Source organism: Rhincodon typus, chromosome 9, assembly GCF_021869965.1.
Source record: "Rhincodon typus isolate 14 chromosome 9, sRhiTyp1.1, whole genome shotgun sequence".
NCBI lineage: Eukaryota > Metazoa > Chordata > Chondrichthyes > Orectolobiformes > Rhincodontidae > Rhincodon > Rhincodon typus.
The window spans coordinates 71,921,954-71,939,583 of NC_063340.1; the positions used below are offsets into that span (position 1 = coordinate 71,921,954).

Genomic DNA, 17,630 nt, shown 5'->3' on the forward strand with positions numbered 1-17,630 from the left:
AAAGTCTGACTCTTATTCAGTGTCATTGTGAGTGCGGGCAGTGTAAAACATTTCGCAAGTTTGTTTTATTTTGATGTTGGTGGCATTCTAAGTGTCGGTCCCATCCTGACGCGCTGTGACTGTGTCCCCTCTTGGATTCCTGCCTGGTGAGCTGGTGTACCCTGCAGACGAGGTGAAGGAATTTCCCCTCCGCGGCACCGTGGGCTGTCGCTTGTGTAATATTAGTCAGAGAAGTGATGATTTGTTTTTTTGGCTTTGAGTGTTTGATCACAGCCAATCCGAGCCCCACGCTCTGATAACATCCACATGCAGAGTCTCTGATCAGTCAGAAGTGAGACTGAACGGCGCTGACTACACAACGAGCCCAGTCTGAAACTCTTCTGCAGCTCCGCGCAGTGTGTGTATGGGACGCAATCCTCCCAGACACCAGGGCAGCTCACTCCTGACACCCCCTCGCCTCAGACCGACTCCCCAGGCGGTAGACAGCAACACTGCGGCGGCTCGGCCCCTCTGCTTTACAGGTAAGGACCATGCCAAAAGGCGGACAGAAGCTAATACAAGGAGCTGTGGCGATTTAACAAGATGTATTCACGGGTGTTAGCCTGACCATTGATTAACGTTACAGACTATTAGAATAGTACTTTAAGTATGATGTTTAGACAACGGGCTTTGCTGTACCTTTCAGGGAGACGACGTTTCTTTTTCTCTTAACTCCAGCGCATACAACATTCGAGATGTATCGTAACCATTAACTGATGATAATCTGAAAGCAGTACTCACTTTACACCCACCCACACGCGCAGTTCAGTGCATGCCGTATGAACTGTCTTTCCAATGGCATCATATTCACCTGAAGCGGGACCAGTCAGTGGTAGGGACCTCAGTGCTTCCAGCCCAAACTGGATACAGTAGTATTTTGTGTGGATGTATGTGTTGTAACAGGGCCAGGTGTCCGGCAGCGGGGCGCTGGTGCATTCTCAGTTGGTTGGAAGAAATGCTGAAGGACACGTTTTGTCAATCCGTGTGGCATTCCACAGGGACCATCATGGAATTCAATCAGCATCCATGGGAATAGACAAGCATTTTGTTCTTTTTTTCTATCGCTAGCTAAAAATCAGCAACTGCACTTGATGCATTTCTAGCCTCGTGTGTCAGCGATGTCAGGAAACGTGAATGATGTCGCCGTGTTTGCAAAGTTAAACGGGTTGCGCCGAGTGAACCAGTCGGGACCAAATTCGGTGTGTGACGAGATTGACTGCTTCTGAGACACGGCACATACACACAGACATAGACATACACACACAAACAGACACAAACACACAGGAACACACATACTCACCCCCACACACACACATACACGCGCCGACACAGAAATACAGAACCATACAGTCACCCACCCACAAACACAGACCTGGAGAAAGCACCCGGTCACCTTTCACATACCCTCATTTCATTGACAATTGGAGATCACAACGCACAAGAGGTTCAGCCACAGTGTCCACCAACCTTCAGACAAATTGAGCCTCACTGCCCGTCCGCCGCGAAAACTATGCCACAGAAAATCAAGCTCCGAAAAAGTGATCTGATGCGATAAGGACAGATGGGCTAGGAATTGCTCCCTTTCCAATTTGTTTGTTACAGCAATGACATATCCCTTTACTTTCGATCAATTCCTCTTCTCCAAAATACTCCCTCTCTCAGATGGAGGGAGCGACCTCCAGGTGACCACTTTCACTGGTTAGCAATGCTGCCTCACAGGGACCCGGGTTCGATTCCACCCTCGGGTGACTGTGTGGAGTTTGCATGCTCTGGGTGCTCCGGTTTGTCCAAAGGTATGCAGGTTAGGGGCAATGGCCATGTTAAATTGCCCATTGTGGCCAGGGATGAGCAAACTATGTGAGCTAACCATGGGAAATGCAGGGTTACAGGGATAGGGTGGGTCTGGGCGGCATGTCCTTCGTTGGGGCGGCGTACTCTCAATGGGTCGAATGGCCTCTTTCCACTCTGTAGGGCTCCTATGATTCTATGAACTCATTATTCCCAACTAGATCGAAGCCTTCCGCGGACCGGCCACGGTATCCACTATAAATGGGAAGTTCACTGATCTAAAACAACTAGAACAAATAGCTAGGACCAGCAATGGTTCTAGAATCAGAGGGTTCTGGGTTCAAGTATCACTTGAGCGCTAAAGTCACCAGGGGGGTGCTGAGTTGTCCGAATTTTGCCACCTTTTGGGTAAGATATTAGAGCAGGACTGTCTGCCACCGCCAGACGGAAGATCCTACGACGCTATATTGAAGAAGACGTTGGGGAAATTATCCTGGGTTAATATTTATCCTTCAATCAGCATCACAGAACAAAAACAGTTTGTTAACTTATTATTGCACTTTGGCTGTGGCTATATCCCACGTTCCCATCTCAAAAAAAAATTCTACTGCCCGCACCACTTTGAGGTGGCAGGTGACCGTGGAGATTGCTATATAAATGCAGGTCTTTAAAGTTTTGGCGCCGCTGTGAGGTGGTACGGATCAGCCAACAGCCCGGGACAGAAAGAGTTGTAACAAGTACAGAGAACGCTGGAGAAACTCTGCAGGTCTGGCAACATCTGTGGCGAGAAGAAACAGAATGTTTCGAGCCCGGTATGACTCTGGCTTCTCGAAACGTTCGCTCTGTTCCGCATTTCACAAACGCTGAGTTTCTCCAGTGTCCTCCGTGTTCCTCAGAGATTCCCAGCATCCGCAGTATTTTCCTTTTCTTCCAGGAGGAATTACAGTCCGCGCACACCTACAGCTAGCTTTCCCGCTCAGTCATGTCAACCTACAACCAACACAAGGGAGCGAATAGGGGAAACAAAAACTCAGCGAGAACTGCTTCGTACAAAGAAATATCTGGTTGAAGATGAAGATGTTGGCGGGAAGATGCTTGACAATCACAGAATCACACTCCTTTTGGAGCAGGCAGTTTCAGCAAAGCGAAAGCGGGTTTGATAAGAGGTTGAAACATTGACTTTCGAGCCAATAGTTTGAATTTGATCCTAATTTAACCAGCATTAAGTGAGCGGGCCCGGTCTGAAACCGCGTCCGTGACAGAATCTCGCATTTTAATCTCATCCACCGAGCGTTTTCCGAGTGAGTGAAGAGAGCTCACCATGGTTTCTCGGGTCTCCTAGGTAACAGATGTGTTGTCAGTGTTGTTTTGCCTCATTAAACTGCTGGCACCGAGAGCAGGGCTCCAGTCTGCCGTCTCCCGCTCCTCACTAAATTGATGCCAACGACAGACTGACTTATCGAGTGGGTATCTAATCAGATCCCCTTCCCCCACCTACACACACACACACCACGTCCTCTCCCTCTCTTTATGAAATGCCCTTTGGTCCCCCGGCTTCTCACTTTCCAACGAGTCGATGGGGAGGACAGCTCTGATCTGTCCTTTCCGCGTCTCTGCTCTGGGAGTTCGGGACCAGCGCTGAAATAGCACAACCCAGAGGCTGGAGGTGTGAGGGCGACCGCTCTCTCTCCTCTGGGCTGACCTTCAATATAGATTCTCTCCCCCCAGACCCCCAAACGGCCCACAATATGCAGCTTCTCCCACTTTGGCGAATCTCTGTCTCTCTCTGTCAGCATCATATAGAACTGCTTTCATTTTGGCGATGCAAACCCAGAAATGACTAGGGGACATTCGGTTGCTTTAGCGGTTGGCAGTGCTGGGGACCCGTCACTGTGATTCCACCCTCGGGTAACTCTGTGTGTGTTTCCTCCCACACTCCACAAACCATAGATGTTAAAACGGAAGGAACTGCGGATGCTGGAAATTAGAGCCAAAAAAGTTCTGAGGAAGGTTTATCTCTCCACAGATACTGCCAGGCCTCCTGAGCTTTTCCAGCAATTTCTATTTTGGTCTCAGTTATACAGGTTAGGGGATTAGCCATTAATACGAGGATAGGGTGAGGAGCTGGATCTGGGCTGGAAGACCTTCAGTGGGTCTTCGCAGACTCGATGGGCCGAATGGCCGCCGTATGGGATTCTATTCGATGTCTAACTTCTTTTTTTAAAAAAATCCGTCCCTAACCATATTCTTTCGAGCCTAGATAGGTGAGAGTGGATGTATGCTTAAATTCAGGGTGGGCTGAATTTTAGTTGGATTCCTTCAAGGATTGGGAAGAGTTTCTCTGATCAGGACATCGCTAGCTCTCTATCGATTTCAGAGACAACTCCAGGTACAGTTCCGTTGAAGGGCTAAACTTCCTCCACTCCCGGACACTGTCTGAATCCCTGGAGCTCCGGATGATGACCACAGGCACCACAGCTCCACGCTTCTGCCACTCACCCTAGTCTCCGGCTCGAACACAATTCCTTGCTTCCCGCTGATTACAAAGACGGGTTCCTGTTAATCTCGATGTGACATTCATGGATAGAGGATTTATTTTATTCATTCACGGGATGAGGGTATCACTGGCTCGGCCAGCATTTATTGCCCATCCGTAATTGCCCAGAGGACAGTTTCAGAATCACCCACATTGCTGTGTGTCTGGAGTCTCATGCAGACCAGACCAGGTAAGGACGGCGTTTTCCTTCCCTAAAGGACAGCTGAAACAGTTTAAGAACACGCAGCCGATATTTCCACGTGCTTTACACATTGTTCGTCAGAGAACCGATTAACACAGCGTTAAAAAGAAACGTTGTAGCGAGCGTGTTGCTTATCCACAAATAGGGACAACTGACCTGTTGAATGTTTGCTGTCCCCCCCCTTCCCCGACTTGCAGCCCTGTTTGATTCCTCTCTTGTTGATGTAATGGTAGTTGCAACTAGCTGCTGTTTCTTGCTCCCCTGGAGGATCTGTTCTTCGCCTCCTCCCCTATGCTACATGGGACAAAATCGCAGGCATGTAGTTAATCTTCAGGTTCAAGATGACCATACCCTAGCTCCACTACTCTCTACTCCCTCACCCCTACTCTGACTCTATTCACTACCGGCAGATTGTCAGATCTATGTTCGAAATTCAGTCTTCACCAGCTGTAATTTTCTTAAGTTTTTATTATTCAGGTGACCAACATCATTATCTTCCCCCTACACTACATACTCCCAAAACTGTGTGAGTGCCATTAATGCGATGCACATCCCACCCCTTTTGGAGATTATTTTAGGCTGAGACATATTGTGCATCATCTCAACAACCTATTAAACTATCAACTGAGTTTTCACTCAATATCATCTCCAATAGTAATACTGCTTACTTCCATTTCTATAACATCTACATCTTCTTCATTTCCCTAAAAAGACTCTGTAACTACAAGATTTGCTGCTGTTGTCCTTGACTGTGGAAGTTACAATTTGAAATCAGTGGAGCCGCAATATATAATTAATCAAGTTAAACCTGGAAATGCTGGGACGCAATGAATAGTTTGCAACTTGCTGTATACAAAACTTGCAAGAGGCAGAAACAGAACTATTCAAGTGAAAAAGTTAACAGCTGGTCTAAATTTCTAACATGAGAAACTCAAAATAACCTATGACATAGTCCGAACTATGTGTGATCTTCATATGGGGTTCATTGCAAGCCGCAGAGTAGCTAACATGAAAAAATCTGAGTGAAACTTTTGTTTAAATAAAAATGAGACACATCTCAAAACTATTGCAAAGCCATTTTTATATGTAAGATGATGGAAATGAGTTAGATGTCTAGGAGTTGAGAACTCTATAACTGGCTTTTGGTAGATGCAGCACTGCATGTAAATTTAATTAGAATCAAATAGATATACAGTGACACATAGTATGATTATATCGTAAAAGGTTGTAAAACATGCTAAAGCGCTTACTGGGACATTGTTGTGGTGCAGTGGTAGTATCCCTACCTCTGAGTCAGGAGGCCTGGGCTCAAGCCCCACCTGCTCTAGAGGTGTGTAACAACATTTCTGATCGGGTTGATTAAAAAAAAAACAAAAATATGACAACAAGCCATGTAACAAACATTAGGACAGATGACTAAAAATTTGATCAATGAGATAGGTTTCAAGGAATGTCTTAAGAGAGTAGAAATAGAGAGGCTTAATGAAGAAGTTCCAGAATTTAGGACTTAGACAGCCAAAGGGAGAGTAGAATGATTAACAGCAGGGATGTTCAAGAAGCCACAATTAAAGTACAGACATTGCAGAGGGTTCTGTAAGCAATAAAGACTGTGAAGGAAGGTTTCAGTAGCAGAGAACAAAAACAGAAATTGCTGGTAAAGCTCAGCAGGTCTGGCAGCATCTGTGAAGAAAAAAATCAGAGTTAACATTTCAGGTCCGGTGACCCTTCCTCAGGACTGTGAGAGAGAGTAGGAGAGAACTGTGGCAGGGGTGAAATCAGACAATTTTACAGAGGTGGAAATAGGTTGGCTTGGCAACTGCACAGATATATGACTAAATGGCTATCATACAGCCAAATATGAGGTTGTGAAAAAATTGGTTCAGAATGAGACAGAGAAAGGGATAGAGCCAATAGAGAGAAGGGAGTTTGTTATGAGGATTAAAGACAATCCCTTCACTCTTCCCAATAATTACTTGGAGGAAATATTTTCTCACCATATGCTGGATGACAGTCAAGCAGTGTAATATCATAAAGGTGGGCATAGAGAAATCAGTGAAGGTGGCTGTAAGTGAAAACTGGGTGTGCCTGTGTAAAGAGATGTTATGTTTTCATATGATGTTGCCTAAGGGCAACATGAAGTTGAGAAATAGGAGAAATATCAGTTATATTTCTTTTCATTAAATTTGTATCTCAGTTATTCCCTTTCACTAACTTTGTATCTGTGTGGGATGAGAATGACCCCAAAATATTTCTTGCTTAAAATTCATCTAAAAATCTAACCAAATGCTCTATCTAGATGTGACTGAAAATCTGTCCTTGGATGTGGGTCACTCTGTCATGGCTGGTTTGATCGCCTGGTACACTGTAGGATTAAGAGTTGATCACCTAGCAGACTAGAGGCTCATGTGTACTATTTCAAAAAGGTTCTGTTCCCTGAAGGATATCAGCAAATCATTAGGGCACTTAACACAACCTGACAGCTTTCATGACTGCTTCATGCGCTAAATAACCAATTATATGAACTTAATTTTGCAACTGGCAAAGTAAACGCAAGCTCTAAAATCCAACTATGTATAACACAGCATCACTCTTATTGTCATCATTGTAAATACTCCTTTTGAAACTTACTTAGTGAATTGTACCTCTCCATCATTCATGGACAACCATTCTCCTCAGTTTGGAGAAGATTACTTCATCCTGAGTTCACTTGTTGTGGTCAAGAACCAGGTGTTTCATAGTGTCCCAAATAGGTGTTCCAGAGATGTGGGGAGCAGATTCTTAAGAGCCTTGAAGTTGTCAGATGAACCATGTAAATGTGGTCACATGCTCAAACAGTGATAAACGCAATTATGATACTTAGGGGAGGCTGAACCAACATCATTATGTCCTGATGTCTTGGATCGCAGTGTGTATCCAAGGTTCATTTTTGTTTCGACTAAATGTAGTTAAGAGAAGACTCAAAAATAGCAATTTGCTTAAATATGAACATTTATTGAGCAATAATAAAAAGACAAAAAAAGGAACATTTATTGAGTAAACAAAAAAAGAGGAAAAACACAACAAGCCTCATGCCCTTCAGCCCATCGGGACTCCTCGATTGATGGCTGGTCTGGAGGCTGAGGTTGTTCCTGGCACCGTTCATGATCCCAGTCCAAGGTGAAGTCCAACAACTTGGAACGAACTCTCTCTCTTTCTTAAACAGTGTAACAAACAGCCAGTACAGAAAACAGTACACAGAAGCAACATTAATTATGCTGTCTTCGCCATGTACAGGAATGTCCACAGGACTCATTCAAAGTCACAAAGATCTTGAATCTCACCAACAATTTTAGCCCTTCAGCCCATCCTATACTGCTGACTACTGGTGACACATTCACATTACTAAATGCAGAAGATTCAACAAAGATGCCATCAAGCTATAGCTTCAGTGACTGCCTAGTACACTTGCAAAACAGTCCTAAGTCTTCATTGCATGCAGGGCACTTGCAAACATTAGATAGGCAGAGGTTCGCCGGGGATAACTTCATGTTCTTGCCCAGATCCATAATTGCTAGGCACATCACTGCAATGTTGCAATGAATTTCTGAATTGTAGTAACATGACTTACAGATTGCTGATTCCTTATATGTAAACCGCTCCACTGTCACCTGTAATCCCTAAATTATGTGGCCATGTGAGGAATTTGTGGAGTAACAGGAATTTTATTTTTGTCTAACTGACCTGCAAACCCAAAACTCAAATTTCAATGTGAAGATTTCTAAAGTCAAGACAAGGCATACGCTTAAAATCCCAATACTCAATGGGATAGTGATCTATGAATTAATTATTTCCACCTAGGAGTGAGATATTATTCCAACTTTATGACAACAGCATTCAGCTTTTTTGTAATACTTTACACAACATCTAAGAGGTTCTTTTGATTATCTGGCAATTTTAGCCAGGTTCCCAGTGAGCTGGACTAGGCTTTTAAAATTCAAGTTTGTGTGAAACTGCCAATATTATTTTAGTGTATTCAAGACCTGTAATGCCCAATTTCATGCCCCTGCATACAAGAAACTGCTCAGCAGCATTATGACTACATTTATGGTGATTAATGGATTGCACAAGGGTTAACAAAGGGACTTAATTGTTCTTCTCAAGTTGACACAACATTGATTAAAGGGCTGTTGTGGTGCAGTAGTTGTATTCTAGAGTTTAAAGTCCCAGCTGCTCCAGAGGTGTGTCATAACATGCCTGAACAGGTTGATTAAAAATACTTTACAAGTTACTCAGTAACTCAAATGGTAGAACTCACGGCGTCTAAGTGAGTTTAAATTCTAGGCTTCTGAAGAAGTTCATCCTAGACTTGAAATGTTAACTCTTGTTTCTCGCACCACAGAGGCTGCCAGATTTGCTGAGTTTCTCCAGCATTTCCTGTGTTTATTTCACATTTCTGAACTCTGCCTAATGTCCAGTTAATGGTTGTATGAATGAACTGAACTAATAATGAGAAAGTAGGGAGAACTGAAGAATAGGCTTAATTACAGACCTATTTCTCACGTATTCTCAGATTGAGCTGTGGTTACCATGCACAACACCCTCTGATAGGGTGCCTCAGAGTTAAGGTCAGACAGTGTATCTTCACAGGTGCAAATGTCAGTCACAATGTCAATATAAAGAGTGCCAGCTGAAACTCAAAAGACTGTAAGAAATGATCTGGGATCAACTCAAAGTGCAAATCTTACACAAATATGTCATAAATCCAGCAGGATTAGGGTCAATTTCACACTGTGATTGTGAATTATGTGGAACGCCTTTTACATTAGACATTAATAAATCACTCCAGCCTACTGGAGTCCTTGGCCGAAGATCATAGCCAACTGGATGAAAGAAGGAGAGATGAAGGCTAGAGCATTTTGTGTGATTCAAACACTTCAGCAACCTCACACATACAGAAGTCTAATACAAATGTACAATATACTAAAATTGCTATGAGTAGGCTGTGTATGCAAACATGTACTTAAATACACACACAACACATGGACACCGTATACACACACATGATGTGTACACAAACGCCCATATACACATGCTCAAACAGAGATTCTGCAAATAACAAAATGCTGACCAGGTGATTTATAAATTAATTAGTTTTTAATCCTCCCAAAGGTGGAAATAAACTTGCAACCAAATGTTCTACATTTTATTGCTAATAACTGCTTTTTTTTTTAACTTTAAATACATTTAAAGATAAATGTAAAAATGAAAACAAAGTATCGTGGATGCTGGAGATCTGAAATAAAAACAATGTGCTGGAGAAACTCAGTTTGTCTTGAAGCACCTATGAAGAGAGAAAAACAGAATTAACATTTCGTGTCTAACATGACTCATTTTTGAAGAAGTCATATTGAACTTGAAATGTTAACTCTGTATCGCTCTGCACAGATTCTAAAAATAAGTGCATATTGACATGGAAAAGATGCATTACTAATAATAAATACAATTAGAAGCAAACATAAAAGACTTCTCATACGTTGACCCTTGAAGTTACTAGGAGGATAGCAAGACTGTCGGAAATTTGACTGTAACCTCTAACAGAAATTTTTCAGAATCCAATGCATATTCAGTCAGAATCTGCTTTCAGTGTGCATATTTGCTGTCCAGAGTATTAATATTTTTTAGTACTTTGAGTCTGGCCCTCTTAATAACTGCTAATTAATGTAACTTACAAAGAGTAATGATGAAGGAAAGATAAAAAAAAAGTCTAAATAATCTGATAGCCAGTGGGTGGAAGGTGTCACATTAATAGAAACTGGCATTTATTTGACAGTCCTTACATGGAGCAACATCTCTGAATGCCTTGCAGAAAGGAGAATTTGGGAGCAAACAAGAAGTGAAGGGAAATAGGTGCAAAATTGATTTTTATCAGGCTTTTGAACCATGTTCAAGAGGTAGCAAAATAAACCTGTGTGAAGTTACTAATATTATGGAACACATTTGGGTTTAAATGGCTCTAGATAAACTGATGGTCCAGGCTAATAGCAGCACTAGAAATGCAAGGTGCCATATTAGCAGCACAATGTAAGACCTTGTAAAAATCTCTTCAGTTCATTATAAAATGGACTGATAAGGCTCACCCTATGAAATACTACAATATCTGATCTCCATGGAACTCCTTCCATGGTGTAACTGAACATAATCACTGTTTAAATACTTAATAAGAACCTGCTCATCAATCACATCCTTTGGAATAAGATACCAAAAACAAACACTATACTCTTATTGACAGTGCTACCTATGAGCATGAACCATTGAACAAGCTAAAAGCTTTCAGTTCTTATACACATTAGACCCCGGCTGAGAAGTTAATAGAGAACTACAGTCCCTGTCATTGCTATCCCTATTGGATGACTTGACTACATGTAAGGGCAGACTTTCACCCGCTCCTTTGGGTATTGCTCTGTGTTCACTTGTCACTTTTTCACATTATCTGTGACAGGAAGCTCATCATGTAGAGCAACTATGGTTCTAACCCTATATCCTCACCTCCCTTGTGCGCAGGGACACAAGCTCCGTTTTCAAAAAGCATCACATTGTTATCAAAACATAATGATAAAATGGTCAGAACGTATCTTGGTACATTTTTAATTTATGAAAATATTAAAACAGTTATTGAATCATATGATTAACAGCCTTAATCATTTAATTAAAAGAGGAGTCCAATCTTGTTGTGGAGTTTGGACAATGCCTTAAACCACTAGTCCAACTTTGAAAGACTGTATACTTGCAATCCCAAAACAATGTTGTAACATGCACCTAACATTAAATAAGTCTTAACTTTTTCATTGGCTTTACTTTTAAGTTAAAGCTTCTATCTTCAACTATGCATTGTATTAAGACTGAAGATCATGGTTACTGTTGGATAAACTGATAGAAAAGCTCTACTGGTTTACAATAAAAAATTATATAACGAAGACAAACTGTATGCTTTTTGTTACACTAAATGTACTTCCTATATGATTTGCTGTTTTGTTCTGAGATATGGTTCATCTATATGCCTATGACATGCTCATTTGAATCAATTGCGCTCAGTTGGATCTCTTTTATCCAATAGAACAATCTACATATTGTCATTTTTTGCCTATGTTAAGAATATGAGAATATATAAAATATCCATCTTGTCCATTGATTTGTTTAGTCATTCAATACAATTAAGGTTAATCCTAGGCTTTAGTTCCACTTTCCTGCCTGCTTTCCTTTGATTCTTTGAGAGACCAAAGATCTATCTATCCCACCCTAGAATGCATTCAATGATGGAGAATGCACAGCACTTTGGTGTACAGAATTCCAAACATTTACAATCCAGACAGTGCAGTAATTTCTCATCATCTCTGTCCTGAGTGATTGGCTCTTTATCCACAAGCTGTGCCTGTATGTTTTCAATACCCCAACCAACAGGAACAATCCTTTCATGCTCAACAACCTAGAATGTCCAGCATTCACAGTGTACATTGCATAAACATTGCATGCTTCAAATCCTGTTTCTATCGAATGGTACATTATAGTTACTTTGTTCATGCTATATAAGAGCTGTTCCAACATCACTATGACTGTAGTTCTACTTTGACAATTTGTAATTAATGGAAATTTTGACAGATGTTGTGAGACTACTTCCCTGTGCTGCAATTGGTATGAAGTTATCATTTCAATCCATAAGTGGAAATAAAGCTTAGCGAGATGGAATTTTATTAACATTCTGCTTAATGAGCAGCGGATGGCACAATCTTCACAGTCAAAGCTTTCTGTCAGTACATTGCATGGAACCATCAATAGAATGTGGTTTGACCAGCTTTTACTGTTCTTATTAAAGGTTTGTTAGTAAATGGTTAAGTAAATGCAATGGCTCTGGACAGCATCTACAAAAGGGTTGCAACTAACATTCCAGAAAGCGTTGCTCTGGGATAAGGGTTGGAGAACTTACAAATTTAAGAGTATTCCAACCAAAATATTATGTGTAATCATTTGATAAATGACTTTTCAAATCTGTTTTCAGAGTGAGGTGGCTCACGGCCTCTTAACCCAGATACTTATTGAACTTCTACACTCATTTATATTAGCTTGCATTAATTTCTGTTTTCACAGTCAACACATTTGAATTGAAACACTAATTCAAAGCCTTCATTTTAACTTAGCCTGCTTAGTGGGAATGAAACAGGTTCAGGTCACATGCCCATGTTATACCTCATCGATTTCAGCCTTGGCTAGGACCAGAACTGCATCCTTGGCCCTTCTCCTATGTTTCTAAAGAAATAACTACCATAAATACAGTTGACCAAGCTATCAATGTTCTCATCAACATATATTTCATTAGGTGACTTTTGGTCCTTTGAAGATACACAATCAATTGTAGATGAACCAGAAGGTCTCTGTAGCTTAAGTCCAGATCTTGAAGAAGTGTAGACTGAGTTACACACAACAGAAAATGCAAACATTATAAAATTGCTCTGTAGCACCTAATTTTTCCATGACTTTTTCACTTGAAGGGCAGATCTCTGCGAGAACCAAAGTAGACACCAAATGGAACCACAGGAACAATGTCAACTTTGCCTCCAACTAAGAGAAATGCCATCTCTGTCCAGTACTCCATCTAGTGGAGTGTCCGAGAGTTAATAAACTATCAACTGAATGATGCATCCAACGTTTTGGATTCAAGTATGCCATCTCCTGGTTGTGACAAGACAATTCAGCTACAGCATTCCTGTTGCTGCTTTGCTTTTATGGCCTGAAACTTCTAAATAACAAAAGGTTCACAAATTGTGAACAACAAATTAGCATAGTAGCCCCGTGAATTCATGCCCACAATTATCCATGTGATCTATTCTGCATATTGTGGTACTGTGGGAAGGAAGGAAAGTCTTTTCCGTCTTGGGAGGGAAGAAAGAAGAGAAAAAATTAACATGGGCTTCATAGTAATCAACGCTGCAGAGCAGCACTAGGAGAGCTCCAGCAGCTAATCTGCGACCTGCTTTCTTAACTACAAACATTCTGTATTTAGATTACATGTTTTACACCCCAAGCCACTTCACAGGAGTGCAATCAAACCAACATTGACACTAAACTGAAGGTGGAGACATTAGGATAGATGACGAAATGCTTAGCCAAAGAGCTAAGTTTAAAAACAGCATCTTAAGGCAGGAAAGAGAGATGGTTGGGCAAAGAGACTTGGGGAAGTAATGCCAAGATAGGGTTAAGGTTAGGAATAGCTGCCAACGGTGGGGTGAAAATAATGCAGTTTGTGGCCATTGACTAAACAGAAAATGTGTATTAAACATGAAAATACCATGATAGCTAAAAAGCTTAGAATACATCTAAGAGTTGAAATAAGAATCTCACTATAAGCAAAATGTGGGTGTCGGTGTATCTCAGAAATAATAACGTATAACTCCATAAGAACACATGCATTACCATGCAGGAAGAATGAAATAGTTATATTACGTACTAAATTAGGAAAAATTAATGCATCCTTTTCATCAAAAAGGTGTTGAATTCTGCTTCACTGTTGACTTGTTTTTATTTGTAGGATGTATCAAAAAACTGTCATCCTTCTATTCCTGATGGGGATGTTAATGGTGGCAGTGGAGATGAAGAAAAATCGTCCTCCAGGAGCCATCCCACCCCTTTACAAGGGAAGCACTAACAGCTCAGAGAAACGCCCACATCGGAGGCAGGACGTTCTAGCTTCCAGTCAAGAGGCGCTGGTGGTAACAGAGAGAAAGTACTTGAAGAGTGATTGGTGCAAAACCCAGCCCCTTAGACAGACCATCAACGAGGATGGTTGTGTGAGCCGAACTGTCATCAACAGATTCTGCTACGGACAGTGCAACTCCTTCTACATCCCCAGGCATGTTAAAAGGGATCAAGAGTCCTTCCAGTCCTGCGCCTTCTGTAAACCACAAAAATTTACTACCCTGACTGTCAAACTGAACTGCCCTGACCTGCAGCCTCCCTTCAGACATAAGAAAATCCAACGAGTCAAGCAGTGCAAATGTATATCAGTAAATGTAAATGACTGGAGCAAGCAGTGATAAGATAAACAATCACAGCCTCCCCAGTCTGTAGGAAGTACTCCCAACTCTCAATGCTGCCATCAGATAGATACCCATAGAAAGCAAGCACTGTACAAAACCTGCCCTCATGTGCGAGTACGTTTTTAGTTTTGTGTGGCTAACCTTGAGCAGGGAGCTTTGAATTGGGCACACCGGCACCCAAAAATTGGATGTCTATAACTTTTTTTTTGCATAAATGGGTGTAAAATTCTTTTGAAGAAATTTTCTTTAAACATTGAATTCTAATATTAAAAGCATCCCAGTCACAGACTCCACAAACAGTCGAAACACAGTCTTTATTCTACAGACACTATTCTGTCTTTAAAGTTTTTTTTAACAGTCTGGACATTTTCACTTTTAGTTTACTCACTGCTGTCGCCTGCTATATGATATGGATATGGTGCCAAAACAGATAGGAGACTTTTTGATGGTTCACTGCAGATAAGAGAATTTGAACCGCTTAGACTGTGGACAGACATGTAATGCGCTCCTGGAAGCACAAAGATAGAGCCTGGGATTGAGCCGGCACTCTGCACCTCTGGACTGCTAGAAATCCAAACTTTCAGCGATGTTTTATATGGGAATATTCTGATCAACCTGCATTGAAGATAATAGTATATATTTAATTATTCCAAACATTGTTTAATTATTGCTGTCCTTTTTTTTTCTGCCTTCTATATTTCAGTACTCATGACCATACTTTTGTACATGCACGTATGAATTAATGGCACTTTTCCAACATCATCCCATTGAAGCTGAACATAGCAAAGGCACTAAAAGACATCGAATTATATTTTCCTTTCTTTTTTAAACGATTATTGTTAATATATGATGAAAGTGTAAATTAGTAGTTATTGATGTATATTCTTTATTTTATCTTTCGTAAGCTGCATGTGGACAGTATTTTGTTCTGACAATTCAGAAGTGCCAGTGATCCATATTTTGGAAGTCTCACTAATACTCCCCTGTAATGCAATGCAGTGAGTCTGGTGTATGATTATGCTGTGTATAGTACCATGTAGAAATGCCAGTGGAAATATAACCATTACAATGTCATTATATTACTTGAGGGTAAAGTTATTGCCATGAACATTTTTACTCATTTAAGTCCTCCCAGTGAAGTGTAAATATACCAAATATTACTGCAGATTAAACAGAACATTTGGGAAAATTGCTATTCTACAGATGAAATGATTTTAAGCACTTGGCATCCAAATCTTGGACTCAAAAGACACAAAGAGCAAAATTACTTATAATTGAATAGTTTGGTTGGTTGATAGACAAAAGCATTTTTCACTGTCCCCTGCATCAATCGTCATTCAAATAGTTTTGCAGTGTGGCTGCATTTCTTAGAACTACACTTTGCTTAAGTCTGTTTAGCAATTGAATGCTGCATGAACATATAACATACAAAGTGCTAGACCCGAGCAGACTTACTGACTGAGATTTTGGGATGATACTGATGATTTCATTGTATTGACTGTGATAGATTGAATGTTAAACTTTGGTCATTTGCAATGCTGGTGGCTCACCAAACCCAAATGTGACCCACAAGTTCTCAGACAGAGTGCAGTTTTTCGATAATTTAAATGTAATCTGTGCATCCAGTCTTCTTTGTTGGATCCAGTCCTTCTTCATCCAGACTGTGCAATTCTACTCCATTTATTTTAACTGTACCATAGACAATGCTACTTCATCCAACTGTACAAACAGCTATGAATTTAAAATGTTTTATTTCAACTCTTCATCATTTGATTTATGGCATTTTTAAAGCACTTTCTCTTGATCACCAGAAGTCTATTTTCCTTCTTTAAGCTGAGAGTAGAGAATAAAGAATTGTCCTGGGAGCTGGACATTCATCTCATGCAGTCAACTGATCTTACTTGGGATTTGCCAGCATGCACTCAGTTCTGGTAATTCCTCTTCTACGTGATGGGGGAGCTGGTCCTGTGACTTTACAACCAACCTGGAACTGCTTAATGAGAAATTTCCTTTTAGTTTCTTGAAGTACTTACGATAGCTTTCATAGCCATGGGATGAAGATGGCAGCATTACAGCATTGTAGACCTCTATTTTAGTATGCACATTTGATAACATATTAGCCTGCCAGCTCTATTAATGTATCATTGCATAAGGTGTCACTCAGGTAGATAAACTGTGTTACAGAATGCAGTGTAGTATTCGTAATTTACATGGAGAGTGGAGGTCAAGCATTCCGAATCTCACATCAATACAACATTGAGTAGTATTCTAAATGACTCTTGGCCAACAATGAAGAGAGCTGAAGTACTCCTGTAGTTCCCCAGTCTGACAGTCCTTTCCATCTGTACAAAGTAACAATACATGTATCCTTCAAATCTTATAGACAACCTAATATTCAAATGGTAAGAAATTTGATAATCCCTGTCACCACATTTAAATACCCATTAATCACATCTAACACCTGAACCCAGTAAGTATTGAGCAAACTGTTCTGTTTGATACATTCAAAGTGCTATGTCACTGAGGTTTGTCCTAACGATGCAATGTTCCTATCGGGGATCCTGATGTAGAAAAGCAGTTGCCTTGTATTGGTTAGACAAACTTCCAAAGTTCTATGGATATTATCAAAATGAAGAAATGCTATGAAACTGAGAAAATATGTTATTTTATAGGTATTCTGTAAATTATATAGATAACATAATAAAAAAATTCTTGAATTAAAGGAAATCACTTTGTTCATTTTTGTGAATTATGTTCCTCTAAACTGTTCAGATCACTTGACCCATTGAGTCCACACTGAGCCTTAGAAGGGTTTTGCACCCAATCCCACTCCATCCCTGTAACCCAGCATTCTCCATGGCTAATCCTAGCCGACACATCCCTGGACACTACGGGTAATTTAGCATGGCCAATCCACCTAACCTGCACATCTTTGCACTGTAGGATTGAACCAGAACACCTGGAGGAAACACACACAGACACAGGGCGAATGTGCAAA

General features: G+C 40.9%; 1 protein-coding gene across 1 annotated transcript; it reads left to right on the top strand.

Annotated features, from left to right (window-relative positions):
- Positions 1-318: 318 nt before the first annotated feature.
- On the top strand, positions 319-17,359 carry grem2b (gremlin 2, DAN family BMP antagonist b). The gene is made up of 2 exons (XM_020515147.2): positions 319-521; positions 14,125-17,359. Exon 2 carries the CDS (start codon positions 14,126-14,128, stop codon positions 14,627-14,629), a length of 504 nt encoding a protein of 167 aa, XP_020370736.1. The 5' UTR covers positions 319-521; position 14,125; the 3' UTR covers positions 14,630-17,359.
- The last annotated feature ends 271 nt before the right edge of the window (positions 17,360-17,630 follow it).

Coding starts and splice junctions, on each gene's coding strand:
- grem2b (XM_020515147.2), top strand. CDS start 14,126: ATGTATCAAAAAACTGTCATCCTTCTATTCCTGATGGGGATGTTAATG.